The 23,233-nt window shown below is 36.0% G+C and overlaps 1 protein-coding gene across 1 annotated transcript in view; it reads left to right on the top strand.

Moving 5' to 3' along the window:
• The window catches only part of LOC110098496 (flavin mononucleotide hydrolase 1, chloroplatic-like), a 53,261-nt gene that overhangs the window by 474 nt on the left and 29,554 nt on the right, over window positions 1–23,233 (top strand). The window contains exons 2-4 of the mRNA XM_020825346.2: window positions 18,671–18,785; window positions 18,859–18,929; window positions 19,440–19,527. Coding sequence (XP_020681005.1) covers window positions 18,685–18,785; window positions 18,859–18,929; window positions 19,440–19,527 — 260 coding nt within the window. The 5' untranslated portion in view covers window positions 18,671–18,684. The remainder of the gene's footprint in view (window positions 1–18,670; window positions 18,786–18,858; window positions 18,930–19,439; window positions 19,528–23,233) is intronic.

Raw genomic sequence — 23,233 nt, 5'->3', positions numbered from 1 at the left:
TATATGCTTTGTTGCATTCTGAGGCATTTTTATTTGCATTTGATTTTGTTTTTTAACATCTTGCTATATTAAGAAAGAGATGCTTTTTTAATGCGTCTTAATTACAATAATTCCTGTTCACTTAGTGTTTTATGAGATACAGTTACCTTTCTATTTGTGGTAAAAAGTTAACACGAAGTGTTTATAAATCAACAAACTAGTTACAAGATTAAGTTCGACAAAATTGAAAAATATAGTTATCATCAACAAAATGGCAGTTTAATAAAGCAGCCACAGCGTTTTCTTGTTCAACCTTATTGACAATATCAAAAGATATTGAACTAATTAAAAACATGTTCACCATCACAGCGGCTGACTAGATTAGCTTTAATTAATTATAGTTGAAGGAGACACAACATAGTCAAAGGACAAATTTTTCATAATTAGTTTGTCTATGCTTTGTAACTTTTTGCTTAAATTTGACCAATTAGACGAGCATGATCTATTGCTAACTGCAAATAGTTTGTATCAGGCTAATAATAATGGTATTACTGATGATGAAACAAAGTCGGTCAATTGAATTCGATGAGCTTAATGAAGTGGTCTTTTATGTTTGTGTTAACATATATTTCAATTTGCCTCTTGGGCTTGTGAAAAATGATGCTATAGTAATTTTGTGAAATGTGATTTATAATCTGTTTAATCTTTTACTTAGACTTTGGAAATTTAGATTTTCTTTAGTTGATATGATAAGATTAATTATTGTTGAAAAATAGAAAAGAAAAGTACTTATCTTATTCCTTTTTAATAGAAAAGATACATATTTTATGGGGCATGCACAATCGCTTGAATAGAAATCATTAGGAAAAAAAAAAAACTAGGTCCTGCACGGCTCTTCGGAAAAAACTTGAAAAAAGGTAAAACAGTAAACTGGAAAGCTTTTTAATAGAAATTCATTGAATTAAATATATGATTTCATTCCCCTTCATATGGAAGTAAGTGATCGTAAAAAAAAAAAATTGATCGTCATACCCTGGAAAATCTGGATCTTTTTGATTTGAACATGTGTGGGAACCTTTATTAATGGATTACGCAGTATAACTGGACTGGGTTGGCAGTGGACAGCAGCAAGAGGGATATCTGGAGTGATTTGATTGTTTTTTTTTTGATGGAAATGCCAAATGCATTAAAATAAAAGAGGAAAATAAACCTAGAAACAAGCTACTAGGTGATAGAACATCTATCACCATCCTCCATCAATATAGACATAAAATGTGGAGGAACATTATTACCCATGAGATCATCCAAAAAAAAATCTCATTCTAAAGCTAAGTTAGCACTAAAATGTGCCAACTTATTACAATTTCTATAACAAAAATTAATGAATGAACAAAAATCTTTAAGGAATGATAAGTCTTCAAAATCATCTTCCATATTGCTCCCATCAGCCCTCTCCACCGATTTTTGAAGATGCTTGATGACATTTAAATTATCTCCCTCTATGATTAATCCTTTGGCTTCCATCATCCATCCCTTAATAGCCACCTTCAAGTGTTGAAATGCTGCAAGTTCCAATGCTCCTATATCCCAATGTGAGCATTTAACACCAAACGCTGAGAGGAACCTCCCTTTATGATATCTAAACACTCCACCAATTCCTGCCTTATATGATTGTAACAGAGTTGCATCAAAGTTAAATTTAATCCAATCAGGGGGATGAGGGTGCCAATTAGAATTGTTCAACCGAAGCTGGTTAGTACCCCAGATTTTTGAAATTAGATTAAATTTTAAAGCATTGGAGGCTATACTGATAGCATTGGATGCAAGGAAACTCACAACGAATTCTTCATCTCCATGCTTAACCTGATTCCTGCTTTTCCAAGGAACAAACACCATAGGGCAATACAAATTACCAATGAATTTATTGCTTCCAGATAAAGCCTTCAGTTTTGATATACATTGAATTAATGAAGTAACCGTTGGAACCATGGTTTAAAATTGCGCAATATGAGGCTCGCCTTTGCGCAATTCCAATAAAAAACGCATCGATGCTTACGCCTCGAGTTTTTTTTATGAGGCTTGCGCCTCAACTTGGTTGAGGCCCGCCTCGCCTCACTGGCATGAGGCTTACGCCTCACGCTATATATATTAAAACTTACATAAATCTTGAAGTAAATGCTCAATATTGAACTCTATAAGAGAGGAAGGGGAGAGAGCAGTTCATCATAATAATGATTTAGATGAAGAACCCCTTAGTGATGACAGTTTTGATGACTTATGAGTTCTTATGTGATATGTCATTGCTATTTATTTTTGGAAATTTGAATTATATGTTAATGAAAAGAATAATGGGATTTGGGAAAGATAGAATTTTGAGTTGAATTATATTTCATGTTGTCATATTATTGGGATATTTTGATTTCACTTCATATCTTATGCTTTTTTATGTTTAATATTATTCACTCATTAGTATATAAAAATTTATCATTTTATGTTACGCAATCTTTTGATTTTGAGGCTTACGCCTCAAAACGCCTTGAGGCTTACGCCTCACCTCATGAATGAAAAACGCCTCAATACCTGTATACGCATTTTTAAACATTGGTTGGAACTATGAACCCCCACTCATTCAGCCACAGAGAGCAATTCCCTACCACATGATTAATGTTTTCAATTTCCAAGCAACCCCGAGGACAAGAATTGTTATTTACCATCCTCCTATAAAAAAAAATCATTGGTAGGTAAGGCGTTATTGAGCAAACGCCACCAAAAGCATTCTACTTGTGGAGATAGCTTTAACTCCTTGAACCATTTGATGTACTCCTTCTCCTCATGAACTCTATTGTTCTTAACGACCATAGCCGAGATAGTATTCCTAGATAATTTCAGCATAAGTTCTAGTTGATCGTTACAATTTTTATAGATTTGAATTTGAGAAATACTATCAACCAAATTCTGTCCAAACCACCTTCGTAACAATATGAAATTCCAGCTCCCGTCATTTATAAACTCCAGTAATTTTGGAATTTCTTCATCTGTTACTTCAATAAATGTTGGCCATCTATCAAGACATTTGTTTAAGATCCAAACATCTTTCATAATGTCGATAGAAGATCCAGAGCCAATATTCCATCTCACCATTGATTTAAGAGCTTCCATGCCACTTAGGAGAATTTTACAAGTAATTAAACTTGTTCTTTCTTGATTTCAGCATTCTAGATATTCCCATATTTAGCTTTTATTGATCTATTTAATAAAGAATCAGATTTATTGAAAAAGCTCCAAGCAAATTTAGCTCTAAGAGATCCAGAAAGAACACAGTCCTCTTCCACCTTCTGAAATTGGTTTACAAAGCTCCTCCCAGGACAAATAATGCATACCTTGATTTCCTCCAGGCTTGTTCCATATAAAGTCTCTACATAGCTTGTCAATTTTCCTCAAAATGTTCATTGGAACCAAAGAACGAGACAAAAAAAAAAAAAAAAAAAAAACAGGTATTGCTTGCAACACAGATTTTACCAATACAATTCTTCCTGTTAATGAAATGAGTTTATTAGCCCATACATTGAGCTTGCTAGCAATTTTATCAATAATGTTCAAGAAATCCGATGACATCATTCTCTTGAAAGTCATTTTAATCCCAAGATAGTTAATCTCCTTAATTTCTTTGAACTTGAATATTTTTTTAATTTTCTTTCTAGCTCTCCTTCCCACCATTTTCCCGAACAAGACATGAGATTTTCCCTTATTAACAGCTTGTCCCGTCCATTAGCAATATTTTGAGATAATTTTCCTGATTCTTCTCACCTGATCTAGCTTGGCTTCCGAGAATAATAAAATATCATCAGCATACATCAAGTGACTTATCCTTAGAGCATTTGGAGCCACTTTAATTCCCAAGTCCTTCCCGTTGCTATGAAACTCCTCAGATATCAATTGAGAGCAAAGTAGAAAAATATACGGAGATAGAGGCACCCTTGACGAAGCCCACTTTTAGCCTCAATCAAATCCGACTTTATACCATTTAACATAATTGTAAATTTGGGATCCATAACACATTCCAATATTAGATTAACAAATCTAATTGGAAAGCCAAAATAATTCAAGACTTGCTTAATAGTCGGCAAAGCTATACTATCGTATGCGTGCTCCATATCGATTTTAGTTGCAACCAATCCATTTTTAGATTTGGAAAATCTAAATTTTTTAAATAGTTCATGAACCAATAAGATATTGTCCGACAATGATCTTCCTTTAATGAAAGCCATTTGCTCTTCTGAAACCATTTTGTAAATGACTTTCATAAGTCTATTTAAAAGGATTTTAGCAATCACCTTATAAACAGACAAGCATAAACTGATCGGACAGTAGTGAGAAGGAAGAACAAGATTTTTAATCTTAGGAATAAGAACCACCATCGTCTTTTTCCATTTATCATTCATCTTTCCATGAATAAAGAAATATTGGATCGCAATCCAAACATCCTGACTAATAACCTTCCAATAATGCTTAAAGAATGAGTACGTTATCCCATCCATACCTGGGGAAATGTTCGAACCATGCTCTCTCACCACCGCCTCCACTTCCTGGAAAGATAAATTAGCCTCCATACATTTTGATTCTTCTGAGCTTAGTTTGAAAAGAGAATTAGGCCATCTAGATAATTTACATTCTCTTCTTCTCCATTTGTTCTTAAAAAACTGCAGCAAAATACTCTCTATTTCAGATTGAGAATCAACCAAATTACCTTGATCATCCTTCATTTGATGAATAGCATTAGAATTCCTCCTGCCATTTTCCACCGCATGAAAGAATTTTGAATTCTTGTTTACTTCGCTCCACCATTTAACTTTAGCTCTCTGTCTCCACCAAGTGTTGATCCTAGCAAGTGTAACGTTCAGTTCATGCACCTTGGCCCAAAGCAAAATCAAATTTTCCTCATTTAGACCATTGTTAGCCTCCTCCAATTCCAGATCAGCCACTTCCATCATCAATTTGTCTTTTAATCCAGACAAATTTTTCATTGTTGCTCTACTCTAGAAATGCAGAGCCTTTAAAGTTCTATCAAACTTTGAATTCAATTTTTCCATTGGGTCTCCTTCATAACCTTTATTCTAGATTTTCTGAACTATAGCTACAGATGCCGGGTAAGAGACCCAGACATCTTCAAACCTCCGGCAATGTTCAACTGTCTCCATAGGATTGAAGATCTTCAGGTGGATCGGACAATGATCCGATGCAATCCTATTCAAATGTCTAGTTTCATCTTGAGGGATAACTTGAAGAGCTCTAATATTTAACAAACACCTATCTAGCCTCTCCAAAATTCTTGCACTTCCACTTTTGTTATTACACCAAGTATATCTTGGTCCAACAAACCCGATTTCATGATAATCGTTGAGGTTCATAAAATTTTTCATCTCTTGAGGTCTTAGGGAAAATTTGAACTTCTTCCCTCCCCTTTTTTCATCTTGAGATAAAACACAATTACAATCTCCCCCTAAAATAGAGGGAAGATTGCTATGGAAATGGATCCCAAAAACTCCCATAAACTTCTCCTATTATACGGATCACAGTCTGCATAGACCGTAAAAATCAGCCACTTTGAATTATTCTTCAAAGATCTCAGCTCCCCAACCACACATTGAGAATAACTTTTTATAACTGAGAAAATAACTAAATCTATCCTCCACATAGTCATAATGCCCCTTGATTGCCCATCAGACGGGTACATGAAAACATCCCAATTGCTTCCCAAACCTTTACATACTTCTTCTTTTTCAGTAGAAGAAATTTTCGTTTCAACTAAGCCAATAAACAAGACATCCCAATCCTTTACAACCTCTTTCAAATAAAGAGAGGCCTCCCTCTTATTGGCCCCTCTATAATTCCAAAAGAGAATTGAACTCATTTGAGCACCGAGGGGGAAGGACCCCCGATCCTCTTCCTACTCCAACCTTCAGTCCTGTTGCTTCTCATGGAAGAACTAATCGGACCCAGTAATTTGATCTCCTTGCTTAGCTTGATTTTTGAATTCCCTAGCAGAGAAACAACAACTCTACCTGCTGCTGTTCCAGCAACATCCTCAGTACAATTTCCTTTTACTGTTACCACATCTCTATTACCATCCTCCTTACTACATGTTTCCAATTCTCCTTCTTCCAGAACAGAGATCTCATTTTTATTTTCATCACTAGGAATCACCTCATCCTCTTCAATTCCGTTCAGGAACCTGAATATATTGTTTCTGAGATCTGACTATTTTCCTTCTTCTGGTCTTTTATCATTGCCTTCATCAGGCTCACAACGTCCTGGTTCCTGCATGTTGTTGGGGTCCAGCCTTCCCAAATTCTTAACTGCTGTTTCTTGTGCAACAAAATCTTCCTCAGCATCTCTTTTACTCACATCCCCACTTTGTTTTGACGTTCTGTCTTGAGCTTTCCTAGTTTTAGGAACGTATACAAACTTTTACCTTTGTCTTCATCTCTCTCTTATGATTAACATGGATCCATGATCCATAGTTGTCCTGTTCTTCCATTTCTCCTTTCTTTTCTTCCTATCTTTTACCTTCTGAATTTATTACGGCTTTCACATTGTTTTGACCACTGGACTTGTCTCCTCCATTCTTGATCTTGCAATCAAAGCTTAAATTACCAACTTTTCCACATCTATAATAAAAGGATGACACCTTCTCATACTCCACCTTTTGAAAGAACCTTCCCTCTCTTCCATCCACATAAACTCCCAACGGTAATTGTTTATCTAATTTCCACACGAACACATATCCTTGCAAATTCATGTCTTCCCCATTGAAACATGTTGCCGTCGAACATAAGCGGCGTGCCAATAAGCGATGCAATCCTTGCAAAGTTGATCTCATCCCAACAGTATAGTGGAAGATTAGGCATTCTTATCGAAATTGGAGAAGAAAGGCCCTTTAGTGAAGTTGGAGAAAATTGTGTGGACCATCTATCCATTCCCACAATGTGACCATTAACGAACCATGATCCTCCTGCTAAAACCTCCTCCATAGCATCTAACGAATTGAAAGAACACAAGATCCATCCTGATCCTAGCACCATCATATTAAATTTCCCAATGTGTGTCCATTGCTGCTTCAGTTTAGCACCTATTAGATGACTAGGGAGTTCACGGCCAAAAACCTTGACCACTATAAAAAATTTGAGCTTCTCTGAACTAGCTAGAACATTAGGTTCATGAAGTTTTACAGCTACACCATCTTCCGACATGAATAAATCTTTCTCAACTAGATTTATTTTGATGTGAGATCGTTTAACCCAAGGATTTGTTTGCCTAGCATTTCCTTGATTAACAATGTGCCGAACTTCTTTATCAGCAAAATCACAAACAGTGGTCGTGTTATCCATAATCTTCTGGACTGAAGGGACTCCTTCCATAGGTGCCATCGTTTTAGACACAATATTACCAAATTTATTCACAATCAAGTTCATCCCTGTTGACGACGATGCTTCATGGTCGATCTTTCCTGGGATTTCAATAGAATGAGGAGTTTTTGCTTTAACAATACTGATCACCTGCTTACCTTTTCCAATCATTTGCTCTGCTTCTTTAACTGGGATATCCAACGGTTCCCTGATCACCAACGAACGCAATCCGTCTTGCACCTCCTTATGAAGATGCCGATAATTGTTAAGAGACATTTGGTCCTCCGTTCCAATCGCTTTCCGGTCACCAAAGACGGTGACCGAAGAGCCCATCGGCAAACCCAGAAAAATCGCCAAACAACGAAGAAGATGAATTTTTGAAAAATCTCATCGAAATCCTGGACTTTCTCTCTCTACCTTATCTCTCTGACTCCGTCACTTCGAAGGAGGGAGCAAGTGATTTGATTGTTGACATGTGCTAGGGAAATTTCAAGAATTGCTTGGTTTCTTCCTGTCATCTTAATGACTTCTGGTTATCGTTCTTCTTTGCTTGAGAGGCTGCAGTTTTGAATGCTTTAAAAAATGGTCAGAAAGTTTCAACACTCAATTTTGGACTATATGTGGATTATTGATAGCTTGAAAATAAGAGTATTGAATTGTATTTGATTTAGAGCCTTAGTAAGGATATCAGTAGTTTGATATCTTGTTGGAGTATAAATCATCTTGATAATATTTTATAAAATTGTTTTCCTTTATGAAGTATCTATCTCTATGTTCTTAGTTCTATCATGGTGGATAGTATTCCTATTATTGTTAAAATAAATAAATAGAATTCCTATTATTGTTGTGTTATGCCCAAGCCCATAGAGGGCGGAAGCCCTCTACCCAGTTCAGGAGAATCGAACCCAGCGAACTTAGCAGAGGAGTTGGGTGGGAACGGAGAGGGGGGTTCGGCCCCTTTGTGGGGCCTTAGAAAGCTTTAATTCAATATATAAGAAGGAGAGATTTAGGAATGTTTTAATTTTTTTTTTTGGGGTGGGGGTAATTATTCCAAATTAAATTCAACTTAGAGAGAATTTTGTAAGGAAAATAGGCTGATTTTGGAGGGAATTAGATAAGCCTTTTTTAATTTTTATTTAATTCTTATTTTTTTTAAGGGAAGCCTATTTAGGACTAACTATGGGTTGATTTTAGGGTATGCAGGATTTGTGTTTGCTGTAATTTTATTTGGTAAGTCTCCTAGCGGTGGTTAGGGTTTATGGGAGAGCTGATTTACCTCTCGAATGGTAGATCAATTGTTTCTTTCTTTGCTTTCAAAGAACAAATCCAAAAAAGCAATCATTATCTTTTGTTCCTAGGCTTTTATTCTCTTGCTGTTTTTTACTTCCACGATGCATCAAATTGGTATAAGAGCGAGGTTTTTTGGAGACAATGATAGCAAAGAAGGTGGATGCATTGGAAGGTGAGATGGAGTAATTAAAAACTGTGGTGGAGGAGAAATTCTCCACCATGTATGAAAGGTTTTCATCTATGGAGAACCGATTTGGACGGTTGGAGATGTTATGGAAGCTTTTGGAGATGCAATTCAAAACTCCATCAGTTGTTCCAATTGCTAATGCTAACCTAGAATCAACCAAGATTCCCTTGACCGAAGCTAAGGGAAATGGGTTCAAACGGGAAAAGTTTGATGAGGAAAGCTTCTTTCATCAAGAACCACCTCCTAGGGTCCGATAAGGGGCGAATGAAGAGTTCCAGATAGATGGATAATAAGAAGGGAGTTTTATGGTGAGGGTGGTGGAGTGACCGACCACCATGAAGGAGGTGGATGAACCGAACCATAGGGATCGGGTCATGGGAGGCGGATGGAAGAAAAGTGGGATCCCCACCCTTGATATGCAGGGGGAACCATTGGTGGGAGACGTAGTTGGGGTGAAGCGAATGTGAGGAAGTTGAGGATGCTAGTGTTTGAAGGGAAGGATTTCCATGGTGGGTGTATCGGGTGGATAAGTATTTTGCGGTGAATGGATTGAGGGAGGCGAAGCTTACAACTATAGGGTTATGTCTAGAGGGAAAGCCCTTGCTTAGTTCCATTGGAGAGAGGCTAGATATGTGATCCGTTGATGTGAAGAGTTTAAGAATTGCTTGTTGGAATATTTTCGAGCCAGTCATGAAGGAGACCTACACGAGCAATTACTTGCTTTGACTTAGGAGGAGATTATCATGGAGTGCTGAGAGAGATTTGAGTTGTTGTTGGGGAGGTTGAGGGGAATTTTGTAAGTTGTGTTGGAAGGAAATTTATGTAGGGCCTCAAGTCGACATACGAGCAGATCTTCGATTGCTGAGACCGAGGGGGTTATAGGAAACGATGGAACTAGCCCAGGTAGCAGAGGTTCGGAGGCGGGAGGCTCTTACATGAGTATCTCAACTTCATTGACACCGAGGACCCATACAATGTAATTTTAGGGGGAAGCAGCGAGGGAGAAAAGTGGGGGAGTTTGCTATGTTGATTCAAGTGGAGGGGAAGAAGATGCTACTGCGAGGGGATACCAACCTATGAAGAATCATAGTTTCACACAAAACCATGGTCAAGGAGATATAGGCAGCAGGGTTAGGCTACTTGGTAGAGCTATAGAGCGTGGCCGATCCGAGATTCATAGGCAGTCAAGATCCTTGAGTGTGTACATCAGCTCCTATAGCAGTTTCATGAGATTTTTGAATTGCCTAACGGATTATCACCACCCCGGGAGCACGAGCATGCTATTACCTTGAAGGATGGGGCTCCTCCTATCAGTGTCTGACCGTATTGGTACCTCTTGATTCAGAAGGATTAGATAGAGAGGCTCAATAGTGAGATGCTGGAGGTATGGATGAAAGTTGAAGGTTTTGCATGGATTACAGGGCTCTAAACAAATAAACTGTGCTAGATATGTTTTGCATCCCTGTGATTGATGAGCTGTTTGGGGCGATCGTCTTCTCAAAGATTGACCTGAATTCAGGGTACCATCAAATCAGAATGAAGTCGAGGGATGCACACAAGACAGCTTTTAGGACTCATGTGGGTCACTACGAGTTTTTGTGATGCCTTTCGACCTTACTATTGCTCGAACCACCTTTCAGTCCCTCATGAATCGAATTTTTCAACCCTTAGAAAATTCATCTTGATATTTTTTAACGACATCCTGATCTTCAGTCACACAGAGGTAGAGCATGTAGGTAACTTGGGGACTGTATTGGAGATGTTGAGGGAGTACCAGTTATATGCCAACCTGAACAAATATTCATTTGCACAGCCATAGGTCGAGTATATGGGACATGTTTATCCAAAATATTTTATCATTAGGAGTATTTACGCCTTGAGAAATAAGAGTCAAGCCCTCTGGGTAGGTTATAGCTTCTTGATTTCCTATTTTTTTCTTTTTTAACTTGCTTCCCTATGAACATTAGAAAAGGCATTTCAAATAGATGGACAATCTTTATCCAAATTATTCTAATCATCAAGATTCTTATTTAGTATGAGAAGAAACTTTATATCTTATCTCTCTGAACAATTTTTGTTACTTGGCTATATCTCCTGGATATTCCCAATATAGTTCTTCATAGTCTTAGCTATTGTCAATATTGGATTAGGTTGTTGTTGTATTGGATGGTAGAGAGATCTGCTCAGCAAATATCATGAAGCATGCTTATAATTTCAAGTAATAGAAAAGAATCAAAATGGTTCTATCTCGAGGGATCATTTTTGATCCCTTAACTCTTTAAAATTGGATCATTTTAATCCTAACATCCAAAATAATGGATGTTGGACTTAATGGTATTAAAATTAGGTGTGTTTTAGTAATTTTTTGACTAAACTATTTATTAGATATAGTTTTCAAATAATTATAATTTAAAAAATATTAATATTTTGTTTAATAGGAAAAATTAATAGTATTTTTAGTTATAATTAAAAAAAAAATAGTTTTATTTTATAATTTTCAAGTAACTATTTATTATATAACTTTAACTTTAAATTATAGTTTTAATAAAAATATAGTTAAATGCTTATTTTAATCACAAATATATTACCAATCATTATTTATAAAATATAATTAATTTTTTTAAAATTATAACTAAAAATACTCTTAATTTTTCTTATTAAATAAATGATTAATAAATTTATTTTAAAAATTTATAATTACTTGAAAATTAAATCTAAAAAATAGTTTAATTAAAAATTACTAAAATACCCCTAATTTTGACACTATTAAGTCTAAAATCTATTATTTTGGATTTTGAGATTAAAATGATCCCATTTTAAAGAGTTGAGTGACCAAAATGATCCCTCAAGATAGTTGGGGACCATTTTAGTCATTCCTAAATAGTTGAGGGACCATTTTGGTCCTTTTCTCTTTCAAGTAATTATGGACTACTATCATTCTTAGAGAAGATTTTTTGCAGCATCCCATATTTCATTTGTGATTCAATAGAATATAAAATTTTGTTAGATTGCATTTTCCATTGTATTGATAATTTAATAATTTATCACTTTGTTTTATGTTCTCCGTATTCTGAATTTTGGGCCTTTCTTTTGAGGAATGGCAACACTAGCTGATCTCCATATTCTTGATTTTGGTTTTTCTTTTTTGGAGGAATGGCAATAACAATATAAATATTTTTGAATTTTGGGTTTTTCTTTTTTGGAGGAATGACAACAACAGTATCAATATTTCTGAAGTTTGGGTTTTCTTTTTATGACGGAATGATTCATCGTTGCCTCTTTTGCCATTAAACTTATTAATTAGGCCAATTGTAGGTAGTTTTGCCTGTTCAATTTTGGTCGAAGAACTGATGGGTTGGAGATGTTCTCTTGATTGCAATGTTACCATGAAATATTGGATCATTGCTAGAGGTGACAATGGAGGATATTTGGTGCAATCAAAAAAATATAGGGGAGCCTATATTTATAGATCACAAAAAGAAAAACTGACTTCCTATATAAAAGAAAACACAAAATACCTAAAAAAAAAGAGATAACTTAAATAAGACTAAGCAGCGGAAATTAAAACTACAAACGTTGATTTTAATAACTTAAACTCTTACAAACGACTCCAAATAAAATAAAAAGACACCCTAAAGTTGCTGCACTTGGAAGAAAGATACAGGTGGAGTGGCACTTGCGGAGAGACGAAAGAGGTTAGAAGTCCGAGAAGAAAGGTTGGAAAGAGCCCGCAGGATTTCCTAAGCAAACCCGCAGGTTATAGCTTTTCCAAAAATCACATTTCATAACTTTCTTGAAAACAATACATAATCCCCCATATATATAGGTATGAAAGGGGAATACCAAGAGACACATAACATAAATTATCACAAGAACATAAGCATTAAACCTAAATGCTTTTCATGGAAAAACAGCCCAAGCCAAGGAACCGAAGCAGCCATCGCGGGAGCCAAGGAGGCCGCATGGATCCAAGGAGTCACGGTCACGGAAAGGAGCCCAGGCACGGAAATCCAACGGCCGACCGGAATCCAAGGGGGCAAATGCACAAAATACTAAAGGCCATGGTGGAAGCCAAAGAGCCACCACATGGGAAAAAGCAAATCTTAGAATTCCAAAAGTCGGTTTGGAATTCCAAGAGACATCATAACTTAAAACATTAAAAACGTAAAAGTACATTTAATAAAAAGATAACTATGGTCTAAAATGTTAGCTAATAATGAGCTAACCCTTAGTTCAATAAGTGAACTAAAGACCAACTCATAAATGAGTTAAAATTTCAGCTCAATTTTGATTGAGCTAGTAGACTCAAGGGAAGCCAAAAATTTAATTATTTTTGACATGAGTTGACCCCCCCTTTATCTACATCAGACTCCCCTTCTTGCGAACTCAGGTCCTGATGAGTTGGTTGTTGATTCCCTTGAGGTGGTGCATACTGTCATCCAGCTCTTTGAGTTTTCACCAAATTTCTTCAAAATTTCTTCCTGTTTCTTCTCGAATTGCTGTTATAGATACATTTTGTACTTCTCGAATTTTTGATCACATAGGAACATGTGATACTGAAGTTTGTATAGGCGATCTTGAAGTGGATCCGTTGAATCACCTTCTGTAGGAATCCATCTGTCCAATGGAAGTGGGACATCAGGATTATCTTGATTAATCTCCTCCATGAATGAAGCCATTTTTTTGTTGTTTTCCATTTTTTATATTGACTCAAAAAAAAAAAGACTCGAAAAATTACAAGACTCACAACCTAAGCACTTAGACTCAATAGACTCTCAACACAACTTGACTTGACAAATAAGATTTGACAAACTACAACTTAACAAATCACAAACCTAGGACTTCCTAACTTGCTCTGATACCAAATTGGTGCAATCAAAAAATATAGGGGAGCCTATATTTTTAGATCACAAAAAGAAAAACTAACTTCCTATATAAAAGAAGACACAAAATACCTCAAAAAAAAGAGAACTTAAATAAGACTAAGCAGCGGAAATTAAAACTACAAACGTTGATTTTAATAACTTAAACTCTTACAAACGACTCCAAATAAGATAAAAAGATACCCTAAAGTTGCTGCACTTGGAAGAAAGATACAGGTGGAGTGGCACTTGCGGAGAGTTGAAAGAGGTTAGAAGCCCGAGAAGAAAGGTTGGAAAGAGCCCGTAGGATTTCCGGAGGGGATGAGAAAGAATGTGGAAAGAGCCCGCAGGATTTCCTAAGCAAACCCGCAGGTTATAGCGTTTCCAAAAATCACATTTCATAACTTTCTTTAAAACAATACATAACCCCCCATATATATAGGTATGAAAGGGGAATACCAAAAGACACATAACATAAATTATCACAAGAACCTAAGCATTAAACCTAAATGCTTTTCATGGAAAAACAGCACAAGCCAAGGAACCGAAGCAGCCATCTCGGGAGCCAAGGAGGCCGCATGGATCCAATGAGTCACGGTCACGGATAGGAGCCCAGGCACAGAAATCCAATGGCCGGCCGGAATCCAAGGGGGCAAATGCACAAAATACTAAAGGCCATGGTGGAAGCCAAAGAGCCACCACATTGGAAAAAGCAAATCTTAGAATTCCAAAAGCCGGTTTGGAATTCCAAGAGACAGCATAACTTAAAACATTAAAAACGTAAAAAGTACATTTATTAAAAAGATAACTATGGTCTAAAATGTTATCTAATAATGAGCTAACCCTTAGTTCAATAAGTGAACTAAAGACCAGCTCATAAATGAGCTAAAATTTCAGCTCAATTTTGATTAAGCTAGTAGACTCAAGGGAAGCCAAAAATCTAATTATTTTTGACATGAGTTGACCCCCCCTTTGTCTACATCAGACTCCCCTTCTTGCGAACTCAGGTCCTGATGGGTTGGTTGTTAATTCCCTTGAGGAGGTGCATACTGTTCATCCAGCTCTTTGAGTTTTCACCAAATTTCTTCAAAATTTCTTCCTGTTTCTTCTCGAATTGCTGTTATAGATACATTTTGTACTTCTCGAATTTTTGATCACATAGGAACATGTGATACTGAAGTTTGTATAGGCGATCTTGAAGTGGATCCGTTGAATCACCTTCTGTAGGAATCCATCTGTCCAATGGAAGTGGGACATCAGGATTATCTTGATTAATCTCCTCCATGAATGAAGCCATTTTTTTTTTGTTTTCCATTTTTTATATTGACTCTAAAAAAAAGACTCGAAAAATTACAAGACTCACAACCTAAGCACTAAGACTCAATAGACTCTCAACACAACTTGACTTGACAAATAAGATTTGACAAACTACAACTTGACTAATCACAAACCTAGGACTTCCTAACTTGCTCTGATACCAAATTGGTGCAATCAAAAAATATAGGGGAGCCTATATTTTTAGATCACAAAGAGAAAAACTGTCTTCCTATATAAAAGAAGATACAAAATACCTAAAAAAAAAGAGAACTTAAATAAGACTAAGCAGCGGAAATTAAAACTACAAACGTTGATTTTAATAACTTAAACTCTTACAAACGACTCCAAATAAGATAAAAAGACACCCTAAAGTTGCTGCACTTGGAAGAAAGGTACAGGTAGAGTGGCACTTGCGGAGAGACGAAAGAGGTTAGAAGCCCTAGAAGAAAGGTTGGAAAGAGCCCGCAGGATTTCTGGAGGGGATGAGAAAGAAGGTGGAAAGAGCCCGCATGATTTCCTAAGCAAACCAGTAGGCTATAGCTTTTCCAAAAATCACATTTCATAACTTTCCTTAAAACAATACATAACCCCCCATATATATAGGTATGAAAGGGGAATACCAAAAGACACATAACATAAATTATCACAAGAACCTAAGCATTAAACCTAAATGCTTTTCATGGAAAAACAGACCAAGCCAAGGAACCGAAGCAGCCATCGCGGGAGCCAAGGAGGCCGCATGGATCCAAGGAGTCGCGGTCACGGAAAGGAGCCCAGGCACGAAAATCCAACGGCCGGTTGGAATCCAAGGGGGCAAATGCACAAAATACTAAAGGCCATGGTGGAAGCCAAAGAGCCACCACATTGGAAAAAGCAAATCTTAGAATTCCAAAAGCCGGTTTGGAATTCCAAGAGACAGCATAACTTAAAACATTAAAAACGTAAAAAGTACATTTATTAAAAAGATAACTATGGTCTAAAATGTTATCTAATAATGAGCTAACCCTTAGTTCAATAAGTGAACTAAAGACCAGCTCATAAATGAGCTAAAATTTCAGCTCAATTTTGATTAAGCTAGTAGACTCAAGGGAAGCCAAAAATCTAATTATTTTTGACATGAGTTGACCCCCCCTTTGTCTACATTAGACTCCCCTTCTTGCGAACTCAGCTCCTGATGAGTTGGTTGTTGATTCCCTTGAGGAGGTGCATACTGTTCATCCAGCTCTTTGAGTTTTCACCAAATTTCTTCAAAATTTCTTCCTGTTCCTTCCCGAATTGCTGTTATAGATACATTTTGTACTTCCCAAATTTTTGATCACATAGGAACATGTGATACTACAGTTTGTATAGGCAATCTTGAAGTGGATTCGTTGAATCACCTTCTGTATGAATCCATCTGTCCAATGGAAGTGGGACATTAGGATTATCTTGATTAATCTCCTCCATGAATGAAGCCATTTTTTTGTTGTTTTCCATTTTTTATGTTGACTAAAAAAAAAAGACTCGAAAAATTATAAGACTCACAACCTAAGAACTTAGACTCAATAGACTCTCAACACAACTTGACTTGACGAATAAGATTTGACAAACTACAACTTGACAAATCACAAAACTAGGACTTCCTAATTTGCTCTGATACCAAATTGGTGCAATCAAAAAATATAGGGGAGCCTATATTTTTAGATCACAAAAAGTAAAACTGAATTCCTATATAAAAGAAGACACAAAATACCTCAAAAAAAGGAGATAACTTAAATAAGACTAAGCACCAGAAATTAAAACTACAAACGTTGATTATAATAACTTAAACTCTTACAAACGAGTCCAAATAAAATAAAAAGACACCCTAAAGTTGTTGCACTTGGAAGAAAGATACAGTTGGAGTGGCACTTGCGGAGAGACGAAAGAGGTTAGAAGCCCGAGAAGAAAGGTTGGAAAGAGCCCGCAGGATTTCCTAGGTAAACCCGTAGGTTATAGCTTTTCCAAAAATCATATTTCATAACTTTCTTTAAAACAATACATAACCCCCCATATATATAGGTATGAAAGGGGAATACCAAAAGACACATAACATAAATTATCACAAGAACCTGAGCATTAAACCTAAATGCTTTTCATGGAAAAACAGCCCAAGCCAAGGAACCGAAGCAGCCACTGCGGGAGCTAAGGAGGCCGCACGGATCCAAGGAGTCACGGTCATGGAAAGGATCCCAGGCACGGAAATTCAGCAGCCGGCCGGAATCCAAGGGGGCAAATGCACAAAATACTAAAGACCATGGTGGAAGCCAAAGAGCCACCACATGGGAAAAAGCAAATCTTGGAATTCCAAGAGACATCATAACTTAAAACATTAAAAACATAAAAAGTGCATTTAATAAAAAGATAACTATGAACTAAAATGTTAGCTAATAATGCGCTAACCCTTAGTTCAATAAGTGAATTAAAGACCAGCTCATAAATGAGCTAAAATTTCAGCTCAATTTTGATTGAGCTAGTAGACTCAAGGGAAGCCAAAAATTTAATTATTTTTGACATGAGTTAACCCCCCTTTGTCTACATCAATATTATAATCATCATCACTGTTAAATCAGATGAAGAAACAATGAGAAGAGTTAAATATCTGAGTGGAATTATAATTAGAGAAGACTGTCTCAAATATTCTATTACAAACAGAGAAAAAGTACTTATTCTTAATTCTTATTACTTGTAGATAGAAAAGGTATAGATTTTATGGGATGTACACAACCAAATTAGCAACCCTAGAATAAAAATCATTGAAAAAAAGGATCTTCGCTGGTTCTGTGAAAAAAAAAAAAAAAAGGAAAAGGTAAAACAACAAACGAGTTTTTGAATACAAATCTAAGGAATTGAATATTTGATATCACTCCCCTTCACATGGAAATAAGTGATCAATGTATCATATGATTGGGGACCTTTCTTAATGGAATATGCTGTAAAACTGGATTACATTGGCTGTGGACAACTGCTATGGTGATTTATGGAGTGAATTGATTGTTGACATTCTAGAATTGCTGCGGCACTACCTGTCATCTAGAAGACTTCCAGAAATGGTTTCTTGATTGCTGGCCGCAGCTTTGAATGCTTCCTAAAATGGTCACAGGGTTTCCACAATTGTGGTGAGCCTATAGTTTTCCAACTAGCTTTTCAGTCATTGTACAGATCCTGCTACTTCAAATTTGCTTGCTGAAGACCGTGTCATCCACAAGTGGACCATAATCTTGAATTGGCAAGCGATCACAATAATGCATGCCTAATAAGAATTTCCTAGGTTTTTTAACTGTAATGGTGGAAACATGTTATTAAGTAAATTGATTGGAAATTTCATTCCTCTAGCATCTTAGATTGACTGGAAATCCTCTTGAACCTCCAAGATGTTGATCTATTTTGGATCCCAATTTTACTCCTAGCTTCAAGCGAGCTATAATAGTGAGGGGTATGGTATCATCATCTTTTTGCTTTGCTGTGATGAGAAGTTCAATATTGTGAGACTTTTTTTTCATGCATCCTTGAATTAGTGAGTTTTACATTTTGTATGTGTATTGTAGAATTTTAGTTTTTATGAGCAAATCTAGTTTTCTCTATCCATTATTACAAACTTAAACTTGTAGGTCTCAAGGACTGCATGCGTAGAGGATATTCATATGTGGACGGAATCGAGGAACTGCTACAAGCTCTGAAACAAAACAACTATGAATTGCATGCCTTCACAAATTATCCTATTTGGTTTGTTTAGCTATTTTACTTTTTTTCTAGGTCCTTTTATACAAAATTCTCATCTTTGAGTTGTTCTTTGCAGGTACAAGATGATTGAAGAAAAGCTAGAACTTTCAAAATATTTATCTTGGACATTCTGTTCTTGTCTAATAGGTACTTTTTTGCTTAATAAATTAGGCTTTCCTCTTAACAATAATTTCTTTGAAATGCTTCAATGCATGTCATCTAAATATTTATTCAAATAAACATATTGTCAATCAAATGTTCTGTTTTTGATTTATATGGTACCACGCTTAAAGAATAAAATGTTTTCTAAAATAATGAAAGTGATTGCCATTTTCTTTTTAACGTCTTTTTGGGCCATTAGATAGCCTAATCTCCAAATGTCTCCCAATTTGGGTGACATTCAGATAACAGCAAACTTATCAAGTAGGTCTCAAATATTATTTAAGGACGTTAGCAAGCATGACAGTTCATTTCGGAAACTAATTGCCACAGAAGCTGTAAACTGTTGCTCCTTCTATATTCTATTAATTATATCTTGCTTTCAATAGGTACTTTGGTTTGTGGTATACTTGAAAGACGTGTTACATGAAATTATCACCCGTCCGTCCAACTGTTAATCTTTTTCTCTGATTATGGTGCTCGTGCATGTTAACTCAGGAAAGAGGAAGCCAGCACCTGATTCATACGCTGTAGTTGTGCATCTCCTGAATGTTGAGCCAGAAAGTTGTATCTTCATTGACGATAGGTTCTGGTCTTCTATCATTACATTATTTCTGTCATGCTTTTTCTTTTTTCTCGATGGATCCATTTTGATTCACTCAAAAAAAAAAAAAAAAAAAAAAAAAATAATTCAATAAAAAAAAAAAAAAAAAAAAATCGTGACACTCATTTATGTTGCAAATCTGATCACAAACACCTATTTGCAATCAATTTGGTAGTCCCAAGGCTGCTTATTGAAATCCTTCTCGCAAAACATCTTTGAAGAAATTGTGACAAAAACTTGTCGCAAAGAGCTCAATCTTGCTTGTTCTGTTCAATTTTTTGCAATGGGTACCTTTTGCAAATACCAATATAAAAATCATTTTTCCTTGTAATTTTCAATTTATATACTTGCAATTAGAGATAACAGTCAAGCATACAGTTAATTCAGTTCTACAATAATGACAATTTTTGACGAATCCTCAGCCATACAGTTCAATTCAAGATTCAAGTCGAAATAATGCTCAACCATATACATTTGATTTATAGTTCACACTCTCTCGAACCTAAGTCTAACGAAATGCAAAGGGACTTACAAACTATATCTCACATGAGGTATAGCCAGTCTGACCTCTGTATTTATTGCCCTGCCTGGAAAGAGCTACTAACTAAACCCACATGAAGTATTTTAAAACCATGCTGTCTGGTCTTAATGCAAATGTGGAGTAAGGAGATTATTTTGTTTAGGAAGGTATGACTTACAACTTGGCTTTGAGTCCAAGATGCCTGTATATGCAGGGTATGTAGAATGCAGACTCACAAAGAAAGTAGATTTTTGTTATCTAGCTCTTAAATAAGGGATTTCTATATGCAACACACTTGGGCTATGCATGCTCATTTTAAAATTTTGAAAACTCGGCTCCTTGAAGGGAGCCATGCAATATTTTCTTATTTGAAAAACATGAAACCTAGATTGATTTTAAGTTGTTTACAATTTAAAGGGTAGAAAATTTATTTTATCCTAAGAGCCTATCATATCACAAGTCCAGGCCACTCCCAAATAAAACAATAGTAGAAAACTAGGAAAAATATATTATTCTATTACGCACCTAGTAAACAAACAACACATGTATGTAAATCAATCAAAATAGAAGTGCAAGTAATATTCCAATTATTACAAATATGTTTGACAGCTGAATTGCTTGCCATTATACAACCCAGTAAATTTACAGACTCTACTTGTGTGGGTCTTCAAACTTTAACTCTTTAGTGGACCTTTAGGCTTCACCTCTAAGGGAGTATATCCTTCCTCAATCCACCTTTCCTTCTAGTTCAAATTCCCCAAGTTTCACATCCTAGATCTAATCAAATACATGATGAAAATATGAAAGACTCAAATATGAAAAACAGAGTTAGAAGACAATTTATATAATAATCACATCACATCCAAAATTTGCCTAGCACTTAGAGTGCAAAACATCTGCTTCTGTCCTATTGGCCATGTCTCTTGGAGGTTTTAAGTAGCAACAAGCAACCAATATTAAAATAATCATGACTTATTTTACCCCCTTCTAAACATGGCTACCTGCATAAAAAAGCATGCATATATTTCTATACTAACCACTTAAGGATAAGTGCCCACAACGTAGACAATTCAAAAGGGTATTCACACTAAATCATCAATCACATGTGCACACAAAGAAAAATTTTAATCCTAGCATGCTTAAGGGGCTGTGCACCTAAGTGTGTGAGACTTGTGTGGTATGTCATATTAAGGATACTTCTTAGAATTTGGATCTAAAGAAGAAGTGTCCAACATGTAGCTTTTGAGCTAAATGTTGGAGGAATCCCCCCGTAAACTTTTGAAGCTAGAAGAAGAATGTATACTTCTTTTAGCTTTGAGACTAAATAAGGGAGATAAAGGGAGTCCAATACATAGCTTTTGGGTTATATGTTGAAGAATTCTCCCTAGCTTTTGGAGCTAAGAAGAGAAAGTAGGAATCCAATATTTAGCTTTTGGGCTAAATGTTGGAGAACTCTCTCTAGCGTTTGGAGCTAAAGAGAGGAAAAATCTCCTATGATTTGGAGTTGGAGGAGAGTTAGGGGAATATGCAACTTATGGGTTGCAAATTCATGAATGTCTTTGAACACTTTGATGTTGAAAGAGAGGGTTGCACGCTTCCAACTTGAGTTTGGAAGGAAGTATAGAGATAAGATTTTGAATCTTATGTTTGGGATGAAACTACTTGTTGCTTTTATTTCAACAAATAGGTTGGTTTGGAACATGATTGATTCACTCAAAATAGGTTGAATGAATGAGATTTTCATACAATTTTTGGGTTGTAGAAAGAGGAGAATTTCTCTACAATTTTGGCTTGTAGGAAAGAATGGAGAGATGCAATTCAGGGATTGCAAATTAATGAAAGTTCTTTGAACATTTGTTGTCCAAAGAGGGGATGACATTCTACTAGTCCGGGTTTAGGAGAGATGGGGTTTTATTACAACTTTTCTGTTGTAGAAATGAGGGAAGGAACATGCAACTAGTGGGTTGCAACTCCATGAATACTCCTTGAACATTTGATGTTCAAAGAGAAATATTCATTTGCCTAATTTGAAGCTAGGAAAATGAAGAGGAATTTGGATGTTTCTTACAATTTAGGCTTGTAGGAAAATAAGTGGTCCAAAGTGCAAACTAGGGATTACGAATTGGAGGAGTTCCTTTGAACATTTCGTGTCCAAAAAAGAGGTTAATTCCTTTAATTTGAGTTGGAGGAATGGAGGAGACGAAGATGTAACTTGGAAGTTGCAAATTCTTTAAAGTTCATTGAACATTTGACATTCAAAAAATGATGCATACTCTCCTAATTTAGGTTAGAAGAATGAGAAGATCTTTCTACAACTTTTGAGTTATAGAAAGGTATGAAGGGATACGCAACCTATGGTTGCATACGAGAGGGATAGATCAATAGACCATGTGTCCAATGATGCATAATCACTTACCAAATATATGTTAGGTAAATGAGGGAAGAGGTGTGCACCTTGGGGGTTTCAAGATCATGAATGCTCTTTGAACATTTAGTGTTCAAAGAGAGAATATACATTCTCCCTTCTTAAGCTTGGGAAAGTGGAAGAAGATCTGACTATTCTCCTATAATTTTGGCTTATAGGATACGATGAAGGACATGCAACTTAGAGGTTGCAGCTCATGAAATTCTCTTGAACGTTTAATATTCAAAGAGAGGATATGCACTCTCCTAATTTAGGTTAGGAGAACGAGGGAAGGATTTGGAGAATTCCCACAGTCTTGGCTTGTTGGAAAGGGGAAGAGAAAATGCAATTTGTGCATTACAAGTCTATGAATATCTCTTGAATATTGAGAAGACATCATTCACTTGGTTGGGGTTGAGTGAACGGAGAAAGGGGACTTAGATTTGAATCTCAAGTCTAAGAGATTCATTGGTTTTGTGTTCCAACAAATGAGTGATTTGATAAACATCTTACAAGTTTAGAGTTGAAGGAGGGAGATTTAACTTTGAAGTTACAAAATTTTATGAATGCTCTTTGAATACTTGGTAATCAAAGAGGATCATTCACCTAATTGAAGTCAAGTGAATGGAGAGAGATACTCATTTGTTGATTTTGTGACTCAACAAACGAAGGATGTAGCTTAGGATTTGGCCCTAAACTCCAAATGATTCATACAATGATATATTTGGAGACTTGAGAGGTCCCAATTAATAATGCATGAAAGA

Source organism: Dendrobium catenatum, unplaced genomic scaffold (assembly GCF_001605985.2).
Source record: "Dendrobium catenatum unplaced genomic scaffold, ASM160598v2 original_scaffold_27026, whole genome shotgun sequence".
In the NCBI taxonomy this organism is placed as follows: Eukaryota; Viridiplantae; Streptophyta; class Magnoliopsida; order Asparagales; family Orchidaceae; genus Dendrobium; species Dendrobium catenatum.
Note: the sequence above shows the minus strand (reverse complement) of the source record. Positions and strands in the feature narration are given on the sequence as shown.